The sequence below is a fragment of the Vipera berus genome (genome assembly GCF_964194415.1).
Source record: "Vipera berus genome assembly, chromosome: 5".
NCBI lineage: Eukaryota > Metazoa > Chordata > Lepidosauria > Squamata > Viperidae > Vipera > Vipera berus.
In genome coordinates, this window is record NC_138207.1 from 5,823,535 (window position 1) to 5,844,684 (window position 21,150).

Genomic DNA, 21,150 nt, shown 5'->3' on the forward strand with positions numbered 1-21,150 from the left:
TTGTTGTTGTTGTTGTTGTTGTTGTTGTTAATCATCATCATCATCATCATCATCATCATCATCATCATCATCATCATCATCATCGCACAGTCAGCCAGAGGTTCAGACTGGATTTGGCATTTTTGTCTACCTATCGAGTCCTTACCAAGGACCTGGGATAGGCATATATGGATGTTTGATGGTATTACAGATATCGTTGCAGGATAGAAGCAGTTCTTAGTAAGGCTGCCTTTTGCAATTGACTAATGGCGAATTTGTCAATGCCAATGGTGTTCAAGTGGTGCTCCAAGTTGTTTTGGGATTGCACCCAAGGTGCCTATTACTATTGGTACTACTCTTGCTTGTCTTTGCCACAGTCTTTCTATTTCTATTTGTATGTCTTTGTATTTTGTTATCTTCTCCAGTTCTTTCTTATCTATTCTGCTGTCTCCAGACACTGCCACATTCACTATCCAGACTTTTTTGTCTTTCTTATCGACAATTGTTAAATCCGGCTTGTTATGTTGCAGGTGCTTGTCTGTTTGAATTCTGAAGTCCCAGTGCAGTTTAACATTATCATTTTCTATGACTTTCTCTATTTTATGATCCCACCAGTTCTTGCTTACAGGTAAATGATATTTCTTGCAGATCTTCCAATGCACCATTGTTGCTACTTTGTCATGCCGCTGCTTGTAGTCAGTCTGTGCGACATTCTTGCAGCAGCTTACCAGGTGGTCCACTGTTTCTTCAGCTTCTTTGCATAGGCGGCACTTACTGTCTATTGTTGTCTTTTTAATTTTGACTTTGTATGCATTTGTCCTTAAGACTTGGTCTTGTACAGCCAGAATTAGTCCCTCGGTCTCTTTCTTCAACTTTCCTGCTCTTAGCCATTGTCAAGTCTTGTTATTATCTGCTTTCCCTGCTATTTTTTAATGTACTGGCCACATAGTCCTTTGGTCTTTCTTGTAGGCCAGTTTGGTCTCTCCAGTAGTCAGTAAGCCTTCCTGATATACTAATTTCAGTGCATCTTCATCATTGTCCTTCAAATATTCTTCCAAAGCCATTTTTTCTTCTTCAACCACCCAATGAACTTGCAGCATTCCACGTCCACCTATTTGCCTTGGTAGATAGAGTCTGTCAATGTCACTGCGTGGGTGAAGGGCATGATTCATTGTTGTTATTTTTCTGGTCTTCCTATCCATTGCTTTTAGTTCTGCTTGAGTCCAGTCCACTATTCCAGCTGTGTATCTAATGAGTGGAACTGCCCAGGTGTTGATTGCCTTCATGGTATTTCCTCCATTGAGTTTGGACTTTAAGATCTTCTTCACTCTCTTGATGTATTCGCCTCTAATCTTTTTCTTGACTTCAGTGTGCTTGATGTTGTCAGCTTGAAGGATAGCCAAGTATGTGAGATTCAAGGTGCTGGTGATGACCTATAAAGTCCTAAATGGCATGGGTCCGGATTATCTCAGGGAGCACGTGCTGCCAGCATCAACTTCCCATCGTCCTGTGCGCTCCCACAGGGAGGGCCTCCTCAGGGTCCTGCCGGTCAGGGAATGCCGGCGGGCGATCCCCAGGGGGAGGGCGTTCTCTGTGGGCGCGCCTGCCCTATGGAATCAATTGCCGGTGGAACTCCGGATCGCCCCCGACCTTCGTTCGTTTCGCCAGGACCTAAAAACCTGGCTTTTTGAGTTAGCTGGCCTGGACTGAGGGGTTTTAAGGTTTTTAAATACTAATTTTAAATTTTGGGGCTATTGATTTAATTTTATTTTAATTTTTATATTGTATTGTTTTAATTTTGCCCTGTAAACCGCCCTGAGTCCTTCGGGGAAAAGGGCGGTATATAACTTGAATTAATTAAATAAATAAATAAATTTGTAGTAATCTTCCTTATCCAGACTTTTAATGTTATTTTCGTGGGGCATCTTGATTCCTTCAGTTTTCACTATTTTATATTATTATTATTATTATTATTATTATTAATAATAATAATAATAATAATAATAATAATAATAATAATAATAATAATAATAATAATAATAATAATAATAATAATTCATGGTGTCGGGTGATGAATAACAGAGTTGGAAGGAAACCTGAAGGAGACCCTATAACGTTTCAGATAAAACATCTACAATAATAAATAAATAATAATAATAAACCTTTATTGTCAAAGTACAACATGTGTACATTGAGATTAGCTGAGCCTCCCCCCGTGTTCTCTCCCCCCAACACACAGTGACAACAAACCCTCCATCCCACCACACTATGTGAACCAACTACACCACACACCGGCCTCCCAAGTCAATTCTGCATAAGATTATGTCCCATTTAAAAGCCTAACAGCCCACGGATAAAAGCTATTTTTCAGCCTGTTGGTACGGCTGGCTATATTCCTATATCTCCTACCTGCGGCTGTCAGACCAGCATATCAAACCACAATACCATACGAGAGGATGCTCTCTATGGTAGACCGGTAAAAGAGGGTCATTAGCTGTTGTTCTACCCTGTTCTTCCGCAAGATCCTAAGAAAGTGAAGCCTCTGTTGGGCCTTTCTAGCCACCTGGGTTGTGTTAACTTTCCAGGTCAGATCTTCACAGAGGATCCAGGTCAGGTCAGGATCTTCACAGAGGATCCAGGTCAGATCTTCACAAGCAAATAACCAAGCACAAGACAGCAATAAGAACTCCACATGGTGGCTTATATATTGCATATTCAAGCTGTCAAGGTTACTGACAATTATAATTAATATTATCTCTCTTCCTCCAGGTATATAACCTCTTCCCTTCATTTGTGAAATACTTCCCTGGGCCTCACAAGAAGGTGGTTTCCTCCTGTGAATTTATGATTTCTTATATCAAGAAGAAAATGAGAGATTCCAAGAATTCTCAGGCACCTCACGAGCCACAAAGCTTTGTTGACTTCTATTTAGCTCACATGGACAATGTAGGTTTCCATGTTTTAATGTGCAAAAACCTTATTTGACCTGCATAATTTTTGATTCACCAAGCCCCCAAACATTGACTGCTAGGCACAGCATGCCAGTAGGACAGGGATACAAAACCTCTTTCCAATGTAGCAATTAAAACCCAAAATTGGGCTAAAGATAATTTCAGTGTAAGCCAAACTGAATTGAATTAAATATAGTTAATGTATAGGGCCCATCCCAAAGGTGCTTTTCCAAAAGGCAACTGGACTTTCTTGGGGGCTTTTTTCCCATGAAAATGTTTCACTTGTCCCTGGCCAATTCACAGTGCGTAGTGGCACATCCCAGCAGCCAATCTGCACCGAAGGGCGGGCCTCTGCCTTCCCATTGGGCGCAGTCTTGCTGACTCGGCCTATCAATCCATCAGAATAGAGCTGCAAGGGACCTTGGGGGTCTTCTAGCCCAACCCCTTACTCAAGCAGGAGATCTTATAACCTTTCAGATAGGTGGCTGTCCAGTCTTTTCTTAAAAACCTCCTGTGATGAAGCACCCACAACTTCTGGTGGCAAGCTGTTCCACTGGCTAATTGTCCTGGCTCTTAGGAAATTTCTCCTTAATTCCAGGTTGCTTCTCTCCTTCATTAGTTTCCATCCATCTGGTGCTTTGGAAAATAAGTTGACCTGGTCTTCTTTGTGGAAATGGGAAAGATTGGGGTGTGGGCAAACGTGTTGTTCCCCCTGGCAAGAAGCAGAATAAGGTGGAAGTGCCTACTATTGAAATTCACCCGAAACATCGCCTTAATAAGATCAAAGGAAACATATTGGCTGGGAGAATAATTGTGTGCCAGGTCAGGATTAGTGGCTTATGCCTCTATTTACAAGAAAACATTTTTTTTAATCCCATTTATATCCCGCCCTTCTCCGAAGACTCAGGGTGGCTTACAATTTAAAGCACAAATCAATGTGCTTAGCAATAGCCTTCATTCTATGGGACGTGGTGGCTCAGTGGGTTAGGATGCTGAGCTTGTCGATCAGAAGGTCGGCAGTTTGGCGGGTCAAATCCCGAATGCCCCATAGCAGAGTGAGCGCCTGTTACTTGTCCCAGCTTCTGCCAACCTAGCAGTTCGAAAGCACGTAAAAATGCAAGTAGAAAAATAGGGACCACTACGGTGGGAAGGTAACAGTGTTCCGTGCGCCTTTGGCGTCTAGTCATGCCGGCCACATGACCACGGAGACGTCCTCGGACAAGCGCTGTCTCTTCGGCTTTGAAACGGAGATGAGCACCGGCCCCTAGAGTTGGAAATGACTAGCACGTATGTGCGGGGGAACCTTTACCTTTACAAGAAAACACCTTTCTTTTAAAGAGGTTAATGGATTCCCTTCTGAGGATTACAAGATTTGTGGCAAACAACTCTCTGAACGTTTTCATAAGAATAATGTCATTTCATCCAGTCCTACCTGTGTGGGGTGAGGTTTGAGATTCCCCCCCCCCACACACACACTGTCCCTCTTTCTCTCTCTGAGCGAATGACTTTCTTTAATATTTTCATTTTTTCTCCCCGCTGACTAAAATTATAAAGAATGTTCTCGGTCAGAGAAGATTTCGTGGTGCGGTTCACAGTTCCTCTTCTGAGTGGGGTTCTGTACATTTATCATGCCTCTTGCTTGGGGGCTTTTTTCTTATGCAAATGTGGCTGAAATGGATAATTCCATTTCATTTTGGGTTCCTAGAACACAGGGAGGCTGATCCCGAAACCGAAAACAAATTCCTGATTTCTAGATGTGCTTGGTAGTCCTCGGCTTACAACAGTTGGTATAGTGACCGTTCAGAGTTACAACAGCACTGAAAAAAATGTGACTTCCACCCCACCCCCCCCCACACACAGTTGCGAGCTTTGCAGCATCCCTATGATGATGCTTGGCAACTGGTTCATATTTATGACTCTTGCTGTGTCCCAGAGTCACGTGATCACTTTTTGTGATCTTTTGACATGCCAAGGTCGACGGGGAAGCCAAATTCACTTGACCAGCCGGGTTACTAACTTATCGGCCTGGAGTGATTCACTTCACAACGGTGGCAAGAATGGTCATAAAATGGGGGCAAAACTCACTTAACAAATGTCTCACTTAATGACAGACATTTTGGGCTCAATTGTGGTCGTGAGTCGAGGACTACTTATATCAGAAGCACCAACAATCTCCGCCCTCTGCAGAGTTCAGCCAAGGGGATCCCTACAACAGTGTGAAATATCTGGAAGGCAACAGCTTTGCCATCCCAGCCTCCTGGGTCCACACACAAAGCACAGTGGGTCGTATTATTCTACTTCTGGCTAAGGGAAAGAACACATTTGGTCCCTCCTCCCCCCGCTCCAACCTTTCTAGTTTCCACTTCAGGAAGTTGAGCTGGCGGGACTGCATCCAATGGAAAGGCAGAGGCCCACCCTTCGGTATGCATGTTGGCTGCTGGGACATGGAGCTACTTGTCCCGTGCTGTGAAATCACCCTGGACAAGGGTGCAGGGAAGGAGTGCCAGCTGAGGATGAATACCCACAGTAAGTCGGTGGTGGTGGGGGGTCCACAGTGAAGTAGGCACAGCCACGTGCCTGCTGATAATAGCAATAGCGCTTAGACTTATATATTACTTCACAGTGCTTTACAGCCCTCTCTAAGCTGTTTACAAAGTCAGCCTCTTGCCCCTAACAATCTGGCTTCTCATTTTATCGACCTCGGAAGGATGGAAGGCTGAGTCAACCCTCAGCTGGTGAGAATCGAACTTCCGGCAGTCGGCAGAATTAGCCTGCAGTACTTCATTTGAACCACCGCCCGCACCATGGCTCGGGGATAATTGTCCCATTCTGCATGCAGATAGGTCACAATAGTGCTATGGAAGCTCCTGTTCCACATCTTGTGAATGGTCTTGGGGTACAATACAGTGGCCAGGAATCCCTCCTTCTAAGTGGCAATGCAGTACAGTGGTTGGAATTAAGGCTCCATAACTCTGAATATCTTGGATTTCAGTTTTGCTTTGTTCATGTGATCCACAGGAGAAAAGGAACTCCATGTCGCCTTTTCACGACAATTTGGTTCACATTATCGTCGACTTGTTCCTCGCAGGCACAGACAAAATAGCTGTCAGCCTTTCTTGGGCCCTGTTTTTTATGGGGGTTCATCCCAACGTTCAAGGTGAGAACAGCCTGTGGTGAGAATTCTAGTCTCTCCTCCCTTCTTTTCAACATCTACCTTTAGATCTTCCAATTCTGTACTGACCAAGGGAGGCTGTTATGATTCTGTCCCCAATACCTGGAGGCCGCGTGGGCTTGAAGGAACTGTCACGCCTATTAGGCAAGGTCCTTCTGCTTCTGCCAGGCCATGAAGTGGCCTTCACGCCAACTCTACTGCCCATTTATCTTCTCCCCATCTCTGCTCTTTTGACCGCTCTGTGTTCTACCACACCTGCCGCCTCCAGCTGATCTTCACAAAGGGCTGAGCTGGGTACATTTTGTCAGCAGTGGGAGGAAGAAGACACAAAGGTCAAATTGGGTCAGTAGGGGTGGCAAAGGGCAGAATGGCAGGGTGGCAGGACTGGTGGAGAGCAGCGCAGCAGCATGGCGGGATCAGCGGTGCACAGGGCTATGGGACGCAGGGTGGAGCCACAAAGCCAGTAGAGCACAGGGTGGTGGTGGGGAGCAAGGCAGCAGAGGTGATGGCGGTGCAGGGTGAGCCAAAAGGCCAGAGACAGAAGGAGATGGGCAGGATAGAAGTTGAAGTGCATAGAGGTAGTCCGCAACCTATGACAATTCGGCCCAAAATTTATGTTTCTGAGCGAGACAGTTAAGCGAACGGTGCCCCATTTTATGACTTTTCTTGCCATAGTTGTTAAGTGAATCACTGCAACTGTTAAATTAGTAGCAGGGTGGTTAAGTGCATCTGGCTTCCCCAATGACTTTACTTGTCAGAAGGTCGTAAAAGGGGATCACGTGACCCTCGGGGGAGGCCACTGCAGCCGTCATAAACATGAACCAGTTGCTAAGTGGCTGAGTTTTGATCGCGTGACCTCGGAGATGCTGCAACAGGTCTTAGTGTGAAAAACGGTCATAACTCACTTTTTTCCAGTGCTGCTGTAACTTCCCACCTTCACTAAATGAACTGTTGTAAGTCGAGGTCTACCTGTACTGCGGTCGTAAATGTAGGTGGGCTGCCAAGTGCCCAAATTTTGATCACATGACTGCAGGGGCACTGCAATGGCCACAGCATCCAGGACTGGGCATGAATCCCATTCATTCAATGCTGTTGTAACTTCAAATCATTACTGAATGAATGGTAATAATCAGTGCTTTTTTGTAAAAAAACAAAGGTGCCGGAATTCACACACATCATACAAAACCCGCCTTGCCTACAAGGTTTACCTTTGTAGTTGAAAAAAAAACCCTTCAATTTTTAGTGTATATAAAAGACTATTATTTTGTTCAAGGTATGTTAATACTATTAATGTCACCATGCACTGTGTGGTTTAAATTACAAGAAGACATTTTTTTGGGGGGGGACATTTACCACTGGCGTACCCAATTAGTTTAATGAGTGGAAATGTCAGCTTTCTATGTGGAATGAAATTGGCCCAATAAAACAAAATGTGTTTGCTTGTAAAAGATTGGATTATTTTTAAGAAGTTGTCAAACAAGGTGGGCAAAATTTGCATTTGGAGTTTAATATGGATATTGACTTGAAACAAATTAAAGTTGAAACTTGTGTCGGTGAACGGATTCCTTTTAATTTACCTTTCAGTTCAACCCAATTTAACAAATGGATCTGATTAAACCTCATACTGTAGGTCTACCTTTACATTTGACCAATACATATTTAATATATATTATTAATAATAATAAAACTTCCAAATCACAAGACACTGGCTTTATTCTTATTCTTCCCCTCTGCAGTTTGAATATAAAGTATAAAAGACTAAAAAGAGATTTTTCTGGACATCCCAGCCTTTGAACTACCCAAGGAACCGAAAAGGCAAAGTTTCGCTGTTGGGCAAGCTTCCACGCCAGCCGCCTTTCTTTCCTCTTGCTTTGTCTCTTTTTAACCTCACACCCCACCTTCTGTAAGGGAAGGCAAAAGGCTCGCCCGCCCTCTCATGAAAGAGGGTCTCCATGTTTATGTGTCTTCCACCGCCACCATCGGCTTCCACGTCATGTGGTCTGACCCAGCCAATCAAGCCACGCTCTGGCTGTGGTGCTCCGGTGCCTCGTGGCTCCCCCTAGAGGAGGCGGACAGCACCGGTGCCTCATGGCTCCCCCTAGAGGAGGCGGACAGCACCGGAGGAGACCCCACTCGCACCATACCGCCAGTGGGGCATTTTCAAAAACAAACGAGGCTGAGCAGCAGCTAGGAAGCGCAAGAATAGGAAAAGAACGCAAGTCTGAAAAATCCGTCGAAAAACAGGTGCCAGAACTCTGTTCTGGTGCATTCTATGACCAAAAAAGCCCTGATAATAATAATAATGGAACAATAATAAGAACAGAATAAGAGAGTTGGAGGGGACCTTGGAAGTCTTCTAGTGACTAGTCCAACCCCCTGCTCAAGCAGGGAACCCTATAACATTTCAGACAAATGGCTGTCCAGTCTCTTCTTAAAAACCTCCAGTGTTGGAGCACCCACAACTTCTGGAGTCAAATCGTTCCACTGATTAATTGTTCTCACTGTCAGGAAGTTTCTCCTTAGTTTCAGGTTGCTTCTCTCCTTGATTAGTTTCCATCCATTGATTCTTGTCCTGCCTTCAGGTGCTTTGGAGAATAAGTTGACCCCCCTCTTTTTTGTGGCAGCCCCTCAACTATTGGAAGACTGATATCCTGTCACTCCGAGTTGGTTGTGAACCAAAGACTGCCTCTATTCCATTCCGTTTATCTAGGTATTCATAATAGCATTAATTTTCCCTTTAGTTATAGCTCTTACACAATTAGCTAGTAATTTAACCCGAGCTTTAACTAAGTTGAGACTGAATTTCTTGAGCCTTCCCTATAGAGGTTATTTTCTTACCTGTCAATCAGAATGCATCTGTTTTCTTCTTAGAGAAAGTACAGAAGGAGATCGAAAACGCACTGGATCCCCACAAAGTAATCTGCTTTGAAGATCGGAAGAAGCTGCCTTATTCCTATGCCGTCATTCACGAAACCCAGCGTCTCAGCAGTATCGTATTTTTCACTCTCTTTAGATTGTGCACAGTAGATATGAACATACTTGATTCTTATATTGAAAAGGTACAGAATAACAGTACATCAATGCAAAAAACAAACAAAAACAAAAAACCCAAACCCCTACATTCTCAGCCAAAGTAATAGAAAACTGTCTCTCTGTGTGTGGGGGGCAGCATTAGCAACGCACACCTTCCCCAAGCGCAATTCACCTTTTGTGCAGCACAGGACTAGCAGTTTTTCAAGAGAGCACTAAGCCTAGGCTTAAAAACAAAAACTGTTGTGATTCAGGGTCAGCCTGTGGGTTCGGCAGTTGGGTTGGACGATTCAGAGGAGGAGGAGGGGGGTGTTGGAGACCTTGCTGAGGATAGTATTGAGGCTCCGCAGAGCCCTCAGCCAGGCCCCTCCCACCTGGTCACGACGCAGACCCAGCTGTGTGAGCCTGACAGCGTGGATGAAGATGACCCACAGCTGGCCCTGTTCAAGGATGCCCAACGCAGCAGGCAGTCAATCAGGAGTAAACAGAGGAAGGCAATGGGGCACCTTGGAAGGAGGCAGAGAGAGGCCACGCCCTGAACTGTATTTAAGGGGAATGTGTGGGAGGGCTGGTTTGCTGAAGGCAACCGTTTGAATAGCTCCTGTTTCATGGTTCGTGTTTGCTCTCTTTGCTCTGTTTGCTCTGTTTTATGTTAATAAATTTGGCAGGCTTAGTTCCAGCCTCTTGCCGTTTTGTAAAAGGGGTTGTCCCTGCCTTTTCTGCAGGGCCGGTAGTAGGCTGGTACAGAACAAAAACAAGAAAGCAGGACCCGTGGAGTTTTGAATCCATGTCATAATGGGCTCAGATAAGAGCTGATAAATTCGATGGACGATATGGACAGATATCCCTCTAGAGGCCAGCTACCAGCTCTTCACTTCAGCCCAAGCCAAAAGGGAAGGGGAGGTCATAAGTGCAGGAAGTGGCCAATAAGAGGGGATCTCAAGCTTTTCCTGGGTCAGTAATGAAGGGGCCAGTGAATCATGCCAGGTCACACCCATGGCAAAAGTCCTGTGGGCAAAAAAAAAAAAAAAGGAAAAACACTTCTTTGAAACTGGAATGGCTAAGGACATTTTTAGTGCCCTGGTGGTGCAGTGGTTAGAACAGTGATGGTGAACCTTTTAGAGACCGAGTGCCCAAAATACAACCCCAAACCCACTTATTTATCGCAAAGTGCCAACATGGCAATTTAATCTGAATACTGAGGTTTTAGTTTAGAAAAAACAACTCATACATTAACACTTTTTGTCTTAAAATAAAAACACAATAACAAAGCTTTCAATGATACAAACAACTTTTTACTGAAAGGTAAAAGTTTGCTTTTGGCATGCTTTTGAACAATTAATGTGATTTTTGCTGTTGTATGCATGCTGATAATTTGTCTAACCTTGGCTTATACTTTGTAAGTTTGAAAGCAACACATGCAGCACTCAGATCATCTGTTAGTCTGTTTCTGGTGTCAGATTTGATATAATTCAAAGCTGAAAACAGTGTGCTCGCTCTGGAGGCTTGTTTTGGCTAGGAAGAGGCTTGAGAAATGGCCTTTTCCTGCAAAAATGTAGGCAAACAGTGAGGCGCATGTGCCTACAGAGAGGGCTCTGAGTGCCCCCTCTGGCATACATGCCATAGGTTTGCTTCTATTTCAAACATTGGCTTCCTGGCCACAAGTTAAGTACACCGCTGCCATCACTGGGTTAGAATGTAGCATTGCAGGCTAACTCTCCTGACTGCCAGGAGTTTGATCCTGACCAGCTCAAGGTTGACTCAGCCTTCCATCCTTCCCAGGTTGGTAAAATGAGGATCCAGATTGTTGGGGTCAATAGGCTGATATTTGTAAACTGCTTAGAGAGACCTGCAAAGTACTGTGGAGCGGTGTATAAGTCTAAGTGCTATTAAGTGCCTCATCCATGGGCTTCCTGAGGTGGAATGAGACAATTCACCACAGCCAACTCGTCGTGGCCAACTCACCCTGGCCAAGTCACTGTGGGACAACTTGCTGTGGGACAATTTAACAATTCAATTTAATTATTTAAAATAAATAAATAAATAAAAAATGTTTTATTTTTTTGTCATTCACATTTTGTTTTGTCCTTCCTTTTTGCATCCTTTCTTTAATGATTCTATTCCACCATTTTTTTAAAAAAAAATTTTTTTTTTGATATTAGTGGTGAGTTAGCTGTGGCAAGTTGATCGTGGTGAGTCGGCTGTGATGAGTTGCCAGTTGCACTTGGTTTTGTTTACTTGTGGCTTAGTGTGCAGTGCAAACCCTACCTATTGGGCAGGATGCCAGTCATGTGTAACTCAGAAAGAGAGCCACTTTGATATAGTGGTTAAGATTGGGACTTGTAGTCCTGCCTCGGGCATGAAGCACTTGGGTGACTTTGGGCCAGTCCCTCTTTCTCAACCCTCAGGAAAGGAGCAATGGCAAACTACTTCTGAAAAACCTTGCCAAGAAAACTGCAGAGACATGTCCAGGAGTTACACTGATTGGAAGACACCCCCCCCCACACACACCCTCCACACCCCCTCAGGAAATAAATTAACTGGATCAGCAGGCTTAGCAGTCTTTGCGAAAACAGCAGTTATGAAATAAAAAGTTCCCTTTTCTCCTTTTGTAGGATACCCTGGTGATCCCTGATCTCTGCTCTGTTCTGCTTGATCCCAAATGCTGGGAGACACCGCAACGGTTCAACCCCAACCACTTTTTGGATAAAGATGGCAAATTTGTAATCAGAGAAGAATTCTTTACCTTTGGGGCAGGTAAATGCGCTGACAATATAATTGGCCTATGTGCAAACTTTAGCAATAGCTTTGAGCCATGGTTTTGGTGCTTGGCTGACCCTTAGTGTTTTGCAAAGGTGCTGTAATGGATTTTTAAAGCTAAAAGCTTTAATGAACGTGAATTCACTTAATGACCACAGTGATTTACTTAACAACTGCTGCAAAAGTCATTGAATGGGGTCAGTCATATGACCAACCCATTTTAGGAGCAGCGTGACATAGAATCATAAAGGGCTATCTTCACGTCAAGGATGAATGGTTATTGCATGGAACTTTTCCCAATTAATTTCATTCCGTGACCGAGAACAGAGTTTCCCTAGCATTCTGACAGCTGGTGGCGCAATGGTTAGAATGTAGTATTGCAGGCTAATTTTGACGACTGCAGTTCCCCAAAAGGGTCATCAGATGGAGGCAAAGAGGCTTCTTTGCTTCCACTGATGAGCCAAGGGTCTCGGACCCACAGCCCCATTGGTGAGAGTGTTTTATGGTCGGGGAGGGACCAAGACCCCCCATAAATACCTCTGCACGAGGGGCTGCTCTTTGTTCTAGTTCTATTTCAGCTTCTAGTCTCCATTTCTCCTCTCCTAGCTCTTAGTCCTTCTTTTAGTCATGTTATGCTAGCTTGTTTTATTTTATTTCTCTCTTACATGCAGGCATGAATGCTTTCATGCCAAGTATTTCTTTCTCTTTGATCTATCATAAATAAAGATAATATGATTGCATCTCTGCGTGATGCCTTTGCTTGGAAGCACCTTTAACGATTCATTGTGAGAACACCTCACAAGTTGGTAGCCAGAGGATGGTTTAAAGGAAAGCTTCCAAGCCAGCCAGGAACTAGCCAACAAGATGTCTGAAAGGCCCGGCTCCAATCCATTTATAACAGATGGCAGGATTTCTCCCATCGTGACTAGGAGTCATCGATCGAAGACAACGTCCCTGCCTACATCCAAGACTTCAGTCCCTGAAGCAACCTCAGCTGCAGATGAGAGCGCAAATGACCTTCATTCCGTCAGAGGATCCAGCAGAGCGTCCAGGACCCCTTCACATGCCTCTCTACAACTGAACGCCACAGAGGAGAGCATACAAGGTTTGCAGACTGTCCAAGACTGCTCAGATGCTGCAGAGACGGACCTGGCTGAAACCAAACGCCGCGTGAGTAAACTGACTGCACAGGAACGTGAAGAGCTGCTTAAAGAGATCCTTGCAATGCAGGGGAAAGGGAGGGGGAAGACAGCCCAGGAAACCAAAGCCTCAGAAACCCTGGTGAGTCTCTCCCTAGACACCACGAGGCTCCCAAATATGGCGCCTGCCACCCTTAGTGACCCCGGGACCCCAGGGCTTTTGGCGCGAACCCCCCCTCCCAGCCGTGAGCTACAACTTCCTGGGGCAAGCGGAAACAAGATGGCTCCGCCCACATGGTCTGGAACAGGAAACAAGATGGCGGCCCCCTATAAGCCCACACGGTCTAACAAAGACTTGATTTCTTTAAGTCTGGAAAGCCAGCAGTCCCTGGCTTCCAACCAAAATAGCCAGCAGTCCCTGGCATACAGCAGAAATGACATGCAATCCCTGGCTTCCGGCCACAACAGCATGCAAAATCCTGAGTTTTCCCCACCACAAAGCCTAAAATGCTATGATGACAATGATGTCTGTCCAGCCAAAACTGTTACAACGGCTCTCCAGACAGCCATGCAAGCTCTGGCCACTGCCTTTGAGGCCAGCAAGACAGCGGCCAAACAGACATCGGAGGTGCCCACCCCCCCCCAAGGCCTCCCATCCTGTCCCCAGGGCCCAACTGCCGGGGGGAATCCAGCCTGCAGCCTCCCAACAATCAACCCCTGCGGCCTCCCACCTTCTCTTCAAGTCTTCAGGACCAGCAATGGGCTCCTCAAGGCAAGCCAGGCAATGATGAAAATCCATGTGGTTTTAATTCTCGGGAGGATCCATTGAAGCAACCCCGGGCTGGTAAATCTGGGCTCCGCCCCCCCAATGCCTCATGGGAAGAAGGAAGAAACCCTGAACAACGCCCTCCCCGTGTCACATGGTCTCCGGGCACGCCCATCTGGAGTCAATAAATAATCAAGAAAGGATTCCCTCCTCGACCACTAGAGGGACCCCTTTCACTGAAGGATTCAATGAAGGAACCACTTCAGGAGCAAGCATTTTTCCGCTTCCTTTTATTTTATTTATTTTATTTTATTTTAATTCCATTTATATCCCGCCCTTCTCCGAAGACTCAGGGCGGCTTACAAGCTTAGCAGTAGCCTTCATTCTATGTATATGCCTGCTTATTAGGGCTTTCACACACACCCCAAGCGGCATTATTACAAAGTCAGCTTAATTGCCCCCAACAATCTGGGTCCTCATTTTACCTACCTCGGAAGGATGGAAGGCTGAGTCAACCTTTTACATCAATAGACATGTCAGATTTTTTTGAATATGGGTCTGAGTTCCTAGCTACAGACCTTCCTAGAGATTTTAAAAAACTACAAATAGGGGGAGAAAATTACAGCACTTGGAGTAAAGATATACAGCTATATCTCTTAAAGAATGGGATTCTACAAATGGTTCGAAAACCACCCCCTCCCCCATGGGGACGTCAAGAAGAGCTGCGACACTTGCAGGCTTATTCTGCTCTACTCAGTTCCCTGGACAATAACTTGTTCCCTAGCATCCCAGCTGGTCTCAGAGCTGCTCAGGTCTGGGAACTGTTATTCAAATTATTCAACAGCGATACCATTGGTTCCATCACCAGATATACAACTGAGCTCTATACAACCAAACTGAAATTTGGTGCCAGCATGCCTGAACATCTTGCAAAATTAAAGGCACTCAGGGCAGAATTGATTTCCAGAGATTTTCCTGTGTCTGATGTGAGCATGCTCTCCATAATTTTTACTTCTCTAGACAGGAGTTGGAGCAATTTCATTGTTTCACTCGAAGCGGTCAAGAGGGAAGACATAAATCTGTCCTACCTCACAGGGAGACTGATTGAAGAAGATCGGAGAAGGAGAAATGCTGGAGAATACGCTAGAGTCACCACTCAGCAAGCCAGAAGGGGGCGCCACAACTCAGAGCAAATTAATGCTCTGCTTAAATGTTTCATCTGTGGCTCTGAGGAGCACCTCAAGAAAGACTGCCCCCATCAACATCAAGGCCCTAAACGTGGTCCCAATCAAGTAAGAGGCAAAGGGGGAGGAAGGGGGCGTGGCAGGGGCAAGGGAAATTCACTGCATACTTGTTCCCTCACCCCCACAACAAAGGCTGATAGCTCCACTGACTTATGGTTACTGGACTCTGGAGCTTCTTCTCACATTACAAATATGAGTCAAGGTTTTAAAAGGTTAAAGAAAATTACCTCATCTGTCAAGGTTGCAAACGGTGATACTGCTTCAGTTGTTGGGGAGGGTTTTGTTTCTGTACCTGGACTTGGGAATGTTGAAGGTGTCTTGCACGCGCCTTCCATAGCCAACAACCTTTTAAGCATCACCAAATTGTGTGACGATGACAAAGTGGAAGTCTTATTTCGCAAAGGGAGGTCATGTCACCCGGGACCAGAAGGTCATTGGAAATATTACAATAATAAATGGCTTGCCATATTTTTCTCCCAAGGCACCACAACCTGCCGCAAGGCTTTCCAAGGGCAGTGTGGGCAAGGAGCCTGAATCTCAGCAGGCACCTACAGCAACACTCAAAGCAACAAGAGCCAAGAGAGTGTCAATGGGAAAGCCAATTCACAATAAGTGCGTCCACCTCATGCACAGAAGGCTAGGACATGCAAGCTTCCCTGTAGTTAAAAAGATGGGAGAATTTGCTGAGGGAGTCCAGCTCAAGGACTGTGACGTGTTTCTGGACTGTGCCATTTGCAAGAAAACAAAGAGGAAGGCTGCTCCTATACCAAAGGTGTCATCCCGTAAGACTCAATACCCTTACCAACTAGTACATGTTGATTTGGTTGGGCCTTTTACACCATCCCTAGGAAAGAAAAGGTATTTTCTCACTGCCGTTGATAATTTTTCACGTTACGGTCACGTGTATACTCTCACAGGCTTTGACGCCATAAAGTCGCTGTACAACTTCGTAGAGACCCAGTACAAGACCAAGATCGCACAATTGCAGAGCGATCGCGGGGCTGAGTTCATGTCTCAGAAGTTCCAGGACTGGGTAAGGCATAAGGGCATCCGCCATTTTCTAACTGCACCGTTCACCCCGTCGCAAAATGGTGTAGCTGAGAAAAGAAATGGAATCCTGCAAACCATGATGCGTAGTCTGATTGCAGACGCGGGTGTCGCAGAATCATACTGGGGGGAGGCAATTCATTATGCCAATTACACCTTAAACCGCACCTGGAGCAGTGTTGTGAACCAGACCTCATATTTCCTGGTTCACGGTAGGAAACCAAATCTGGCACATTTGCGCGTGTTTGGTACCTATGCATGGGTACACATCCCCAAGCAGCAGCGGAAGAAGGGGAGATCTGTTTCCCAGAGACTAAGGTTCTTGGGCTATGCTCCTGGCTCCAAGGCCTATCGTTTCCTGGGAGAAGGGGGCAGGCCTGTGACTTCCAAATCTGCCTCTTTCGAAGAGGATTCCAATTGGACTCAGATCCACTCAAATGATCTGAGCCCATATGCCAACCGACCCAGCAAGGACACACCGACCGCGACATCACCAGAGGCGACCTCGTACCCTGCCACCGACGAAAGTGAGGAACAAGATGAAGATGCGTCCAGTCCCACAGAGGAAGACACGCCGTCTTCACCCCCAGCGACACCTCAGAGACCCGCGGAAGAAAAGAGCGGTGAGTGGCAGAAGGTAAGGAGGTCAAAGCGGTCCAACAAGGGGGTCCCGCCAAAGAGAATTGACATTGGCCACATAGCGTCTGTCAACAGCGTTGTGGTCACCCCAAAATCCTTCTCTGACATCCAGGAGCTGCCCATCGAAGAGCAGGAGAAATGGCAGCTCGCGATGGAGAAGGAAATGCAGAGCTTAAAACAACTCAAGGTCTTCACCCCCCAGCAACCTCCAAAGGAGAGGAAAGTCATTGGCACAAGGTGGGTTTACAAGGCTAAACCACTTGCCAATGGTCTCTACCTGTATAAGGCCCGTTTGGTAGCCCAGGGCTTCGCTCAGCGTTATATGGAAGACTACTCGGAGACTTACTCTCCAACCATCCGGGCAGAGAGCGTCAAGGCCGCCCTCGTGACTGCAGCTGCTCTGGGAGAAGAAGTCTTCCAATTCGACATCCAGACGGCTTACCTCCACGCCAACTTGGACCGGCAGATCTACGTGAGGGCCCCACCTGGCTACCAGCAAGAATGGGGAAATACATGGTTGCTTCACAAAGGGTTATATGGTCTTAAGCAGTCAGGGAAATTATGGTATGACTGTCTTAGAAAGAGTTTAGAGCGAGTTGGTTTCCATACATCTCATGCAGATCAATGTGTTTTCACACGCAATTCCAAGGGTACCACAGAATGGGTGTTAGTTTATGTGGACGATCTATTATATGTAGGGCCAAACAAGAAAGGGTGTGATGAATTTGCCAAGGCCCTGGAAGAAAAGTTTACTCTGAAGTCTTTGGGGCGGGTTGACAAGTACTTGGGTGTGCATATTTTGGCCACTAAAGGGGGGTTCGCTCTATCTCAAAAAGAAAAGATAGAGGAATTACTGGCCAAATGCAAAATGACAGAATCTAATCCTACGCATAGCCCAATGCAAACCGATTTTTACAACCACACCCATAAGGACGGTCCTGAGTTCACAGATAACACGCTTTACAGATCTGTGATTGGCTCCTTGCTATACATCAGCAATTGGAGCAGACCTGACATAGCTTTAGCTGTGAATCTATTGTCCAGGCATGTGGAACACCCAAAGGAATTCCACTGGACTGCTGTTAAAAGGGTGCTTAGATACCTTAAGGGCACAGCTGATGCCCTCCTTATGCTAGAACCAGAGAAGGGGAAGACGGCCCAGCTCTCCGCTTACTCAGACGCAGACTGGGCTGGCGACACCAAAACTAGACGGAGCACTTCCGGCTTCCTCATATTGCTAAATGGCTGCCCAATACATTGGCATGTTAGGCAGCAAAAATTTATTTCTTGCTCCACGGCCGAGGCTGAATATGCCAGCCTGTCAGACACGGCCAATGATTTGACTTGGTTCAATCAGCTGATAACAAGCATCTGGGCAGCTCCCCCTCTGCCCATCCAAATTCTAGAGGACAACACTGCCGCAATTGCAATCTCGGAGGCTTATGCAGTAGGATCTAGATCTCGCCATATAGACATACGATATAAAAATGTCAGGCAGCTTACCAAAAGGGGTTTTATACATGTTGAGCACTGTAATACAGCTGACCAGATAGCTGATCTGTTTACCAAACCTGTTCCCATTGACCGGCACAACCTTCTGTGTAAGCGTTTGTGTTTGGCCTTCTGAATGTTTTCATGCATTTCTATGACACCTGCTCGCCCCTTACATACATTCACTGGTCCCTGTCATTGGCTGGCAAGAAGGGGAATTGTTAGATGATTAGTGCCAGCCATTGGCAGTTCCCCAAAAGGGTCATCAGATGGAGGCAAAGAGGCTTCTTTGCTTCCACTGATGAGCCAAGGGTCTCGGACCCACAGCCCCATTGGTGAGAGTGTTTTATGGTCGGGGAGGGACCAAGACCCCCCATAAATACCTCTGCACGAGGGGCTGCTCTTTGTTCTAGTTCTATTTCAGCTTCTAGTCTCCATTTCTCCTCTCCTAGCTCTTAGTCCTTCTTTTAGTCATGTTATGCTAGCTTGTTTTATTTTATTTCTCTCTTACATGCAGGCATGAATGCTTTCATGCCAAGTATTTCTTTCTCTTTGATCTATCATGAATAAAGATAATATGATTGCATCTCTGCGTGATGCCTTTGCTTGGAAGCACCTTTAACGATTCATTGTGAGAACACCTCACATGCCAGTAATTCGATCCTGACCAGCTCAAGGTTGACTCAGCTTTCCATCCTTCCGAGGTCGGTAAAATGAGGGTCCAGATTGTTGCGGGACAAGAGGCTTACTTTGTAAACAGCTTAGAGATAGCTGCCAAGCACTGTGAAGCAATATATAAGTGCTATTACTTCACTGCTAAGTGCTATTTTAAAAATCTAGGTTATAACTTTGATAGTTGCTCAAGTTATCTCCTGAACGTCTCTTTATTTTTTTTAGGGTGCCGTGAATGCTTGGGGAAGACTTTGGCTCAGATGGAGCTCTTTCTTTTCTTTATCAACCTTATGAAAACATTTACCTTCCAGCATCCAGAAGGACTAAAAGAACTTAACATGGAGCATGTAATAGGGGCTGGGATGCAACTTTCCCCGTTGAAGATCTGTGCAGTTTCTCGTTAATCTCCAGTGCCCTGGCAGAGCTTAATTTTCTGGTTTAATTTTATCACTTACTCCTCAGGTCACCTTTTCATAGTTTTGCTCAGTGATATCTGTCTATGAAGTCTTCACATGTACATTACCATATTTATCTAAAACGAAGGGCTCAGAATTGAAGAAGATTCCTCCAAAGAGGAAGAATAGGCTAGAAAAACAGCAAGAACTGGAAAAAACACACACAGTTTCAATGAAGGAGAATATTTGTAGCTCAGGATTGAAATGCGGAGTCCTTGGTGCTCTCTGAGCTTGGGCAGGTCAGCCCCCCCCTCCCCTGAAAAAAAAGAAAAAAAAGAAAAATCTCCAGTGCTTCTCCACTAGTATTCAGCACTCAGATGAGCATAGATTTACCTCCAAGGTCACCTTCAGACCAACAAGCAAGTAAGCAATACCCCAATCAAGAAACTGCCACAGAACCATTAGTAAACAGCCTCACCGAAGAATCCCTAAGACCGCCCCCACCCACCCACTCAGACAGGCAAGACATCAGAATATAAACTCAGCAAACCCCACTCCTGATATTCCCTACACAGGGTAGTGAAACGTCTGCAGGAAAACAAGCACACTCAGAGAGCACGAAGGACCCCCCCCCCTCCTCAAAACACAGTCTATTAGAGTAGGGCTTTTCAACCTTTTCACCCATTGTGCCACTTTTAGGATATGGTAACATCCGAGGACCACCGGTCGCCTAGCAAGGAGTCAAAAACCTGATGACCAAAAAGAAAAAGGACAAAAGTGATGAAGTACAGGTAGCCCTCAACTTACAACAGTTCGCTTAGCGACTGTTCGAAGTTACAATGGCACTGAGAAAAGTGCCCCCCAAGCCACAGCCGAGCAAGACACCTGCCTGCCCGCCCGGTGGCGCTCTTCCTCCTGTCCGAGGTTTTCATTGTTGTGAGCATTTCTGTTGAGTATTGGCAGCGGGGGTGGGGTGGGGGGTGTTTGGTTTTTATTCTCCCTGTCTGCTGGGTGCTTGCAGCAGGTTTTGGTCACTTCACATGACCCTGGGACACTGTGACCATCATAAATATGAACCAGTTGCCAAGCATCTGAATGTAAATCACAAGACCCTGGAGATGCTGCAACGTTCCAGCTGATCGGTGCTTCTTCTGGGCTCAGAAGCGCCAGGATCAGTGCTCAGCTTCAGCTGGAGCCTGGCACTGATCCTGGCACTTCCGCTGAGCCCTGACAGCCCCGAAGAAGCGCTGACGCTGGCGCTTCCTCTGAGCCCCGACAGCCCTGCAGCTCCAGCCTTCTCTTGCTCAGGCTTGTGTGCTGCTGCCACCGGTTCAGCTCATTCCCCTCCCCCGCTACTTTTCTAGGATGGTTGCGTACCACCTGCCAGGTGCCAATGTACCACAGGTGGTACCCGTACCACTGGTTGAAAAGCCCTGTATTAGGGAACACTTGAGGTTGCTGGTGTTCTACTGATTTCCATGCTGACTGGCGTTATCTCTACCTGTGTTGCTGGATTCAGTTGCTGAACTGGCAATAGACTCCCTTAGTCTGTTGTTGCTCAGATTTTGGCAGCATCAAATCTGGTGCCTCCAGTCATCTCTTTCAAGGCGGGAGTGATACGCCCTATATTCAAGAGGCTGTCCTTTGACCAAACAATTTTAGATAATCGCTGCCCTGTCTCCAATCTTTCTTTTTTTGGGAAAGTTTATTGAAAAAAAGGGGTCAGTCCAGTGGTGGGATTCAAATAGGTGAAGAACTGGTTCTCTGTGTGGATGCTGCTTCCGGAAGTCCATTCTGGGCCTGGGCAACAAAAAATTAGCTACCGGTTCTGCTGAAGCGGTGCGAACCGGCTGAATCTCAGCACT

General features: G+C 45.9%; 1 protein-coding gene across 1 annotated transcript in view; it reads left to right on the forward strand.

Annotated features, from left to right (window-relative positions):
- LOC308668400 (cytochrome P450 2J6-like) overlaps positions 1-20,356 on the forward strand; it is a gene marked incomplete at its 5' end in the record, with an annotated part of 40,840 nt that extends 20,484 nt beyond the window's left edge. Inside the window, 5 exons of the mRNA XM_081328278.1 lie at positions 2,749-2,925; positions 5,949-6,087; positions 8,974-9,161; positions 11,748-11,889; positions 19,116-20,356. Of these exons, the coding sequence (XP_081184404.1) occupies positions 2,749-2,925; positions 5,949-6,087; positions 8,974-9,161; positions 11,748-11,889; positions 19,116-19,294 (825 nt within the window). The 3' untranslated portion in view covers positions 19,295-20,356. The remainder of the gene's footprint in view (positions 1-2,748; positions 2,926-5,948; positions 6,088-8,973; positions 9,162-11,747; positions 11,890-19,115) is intronic.
- Positions 20,357-21,150: the final 794 nt, after the last annotated feature.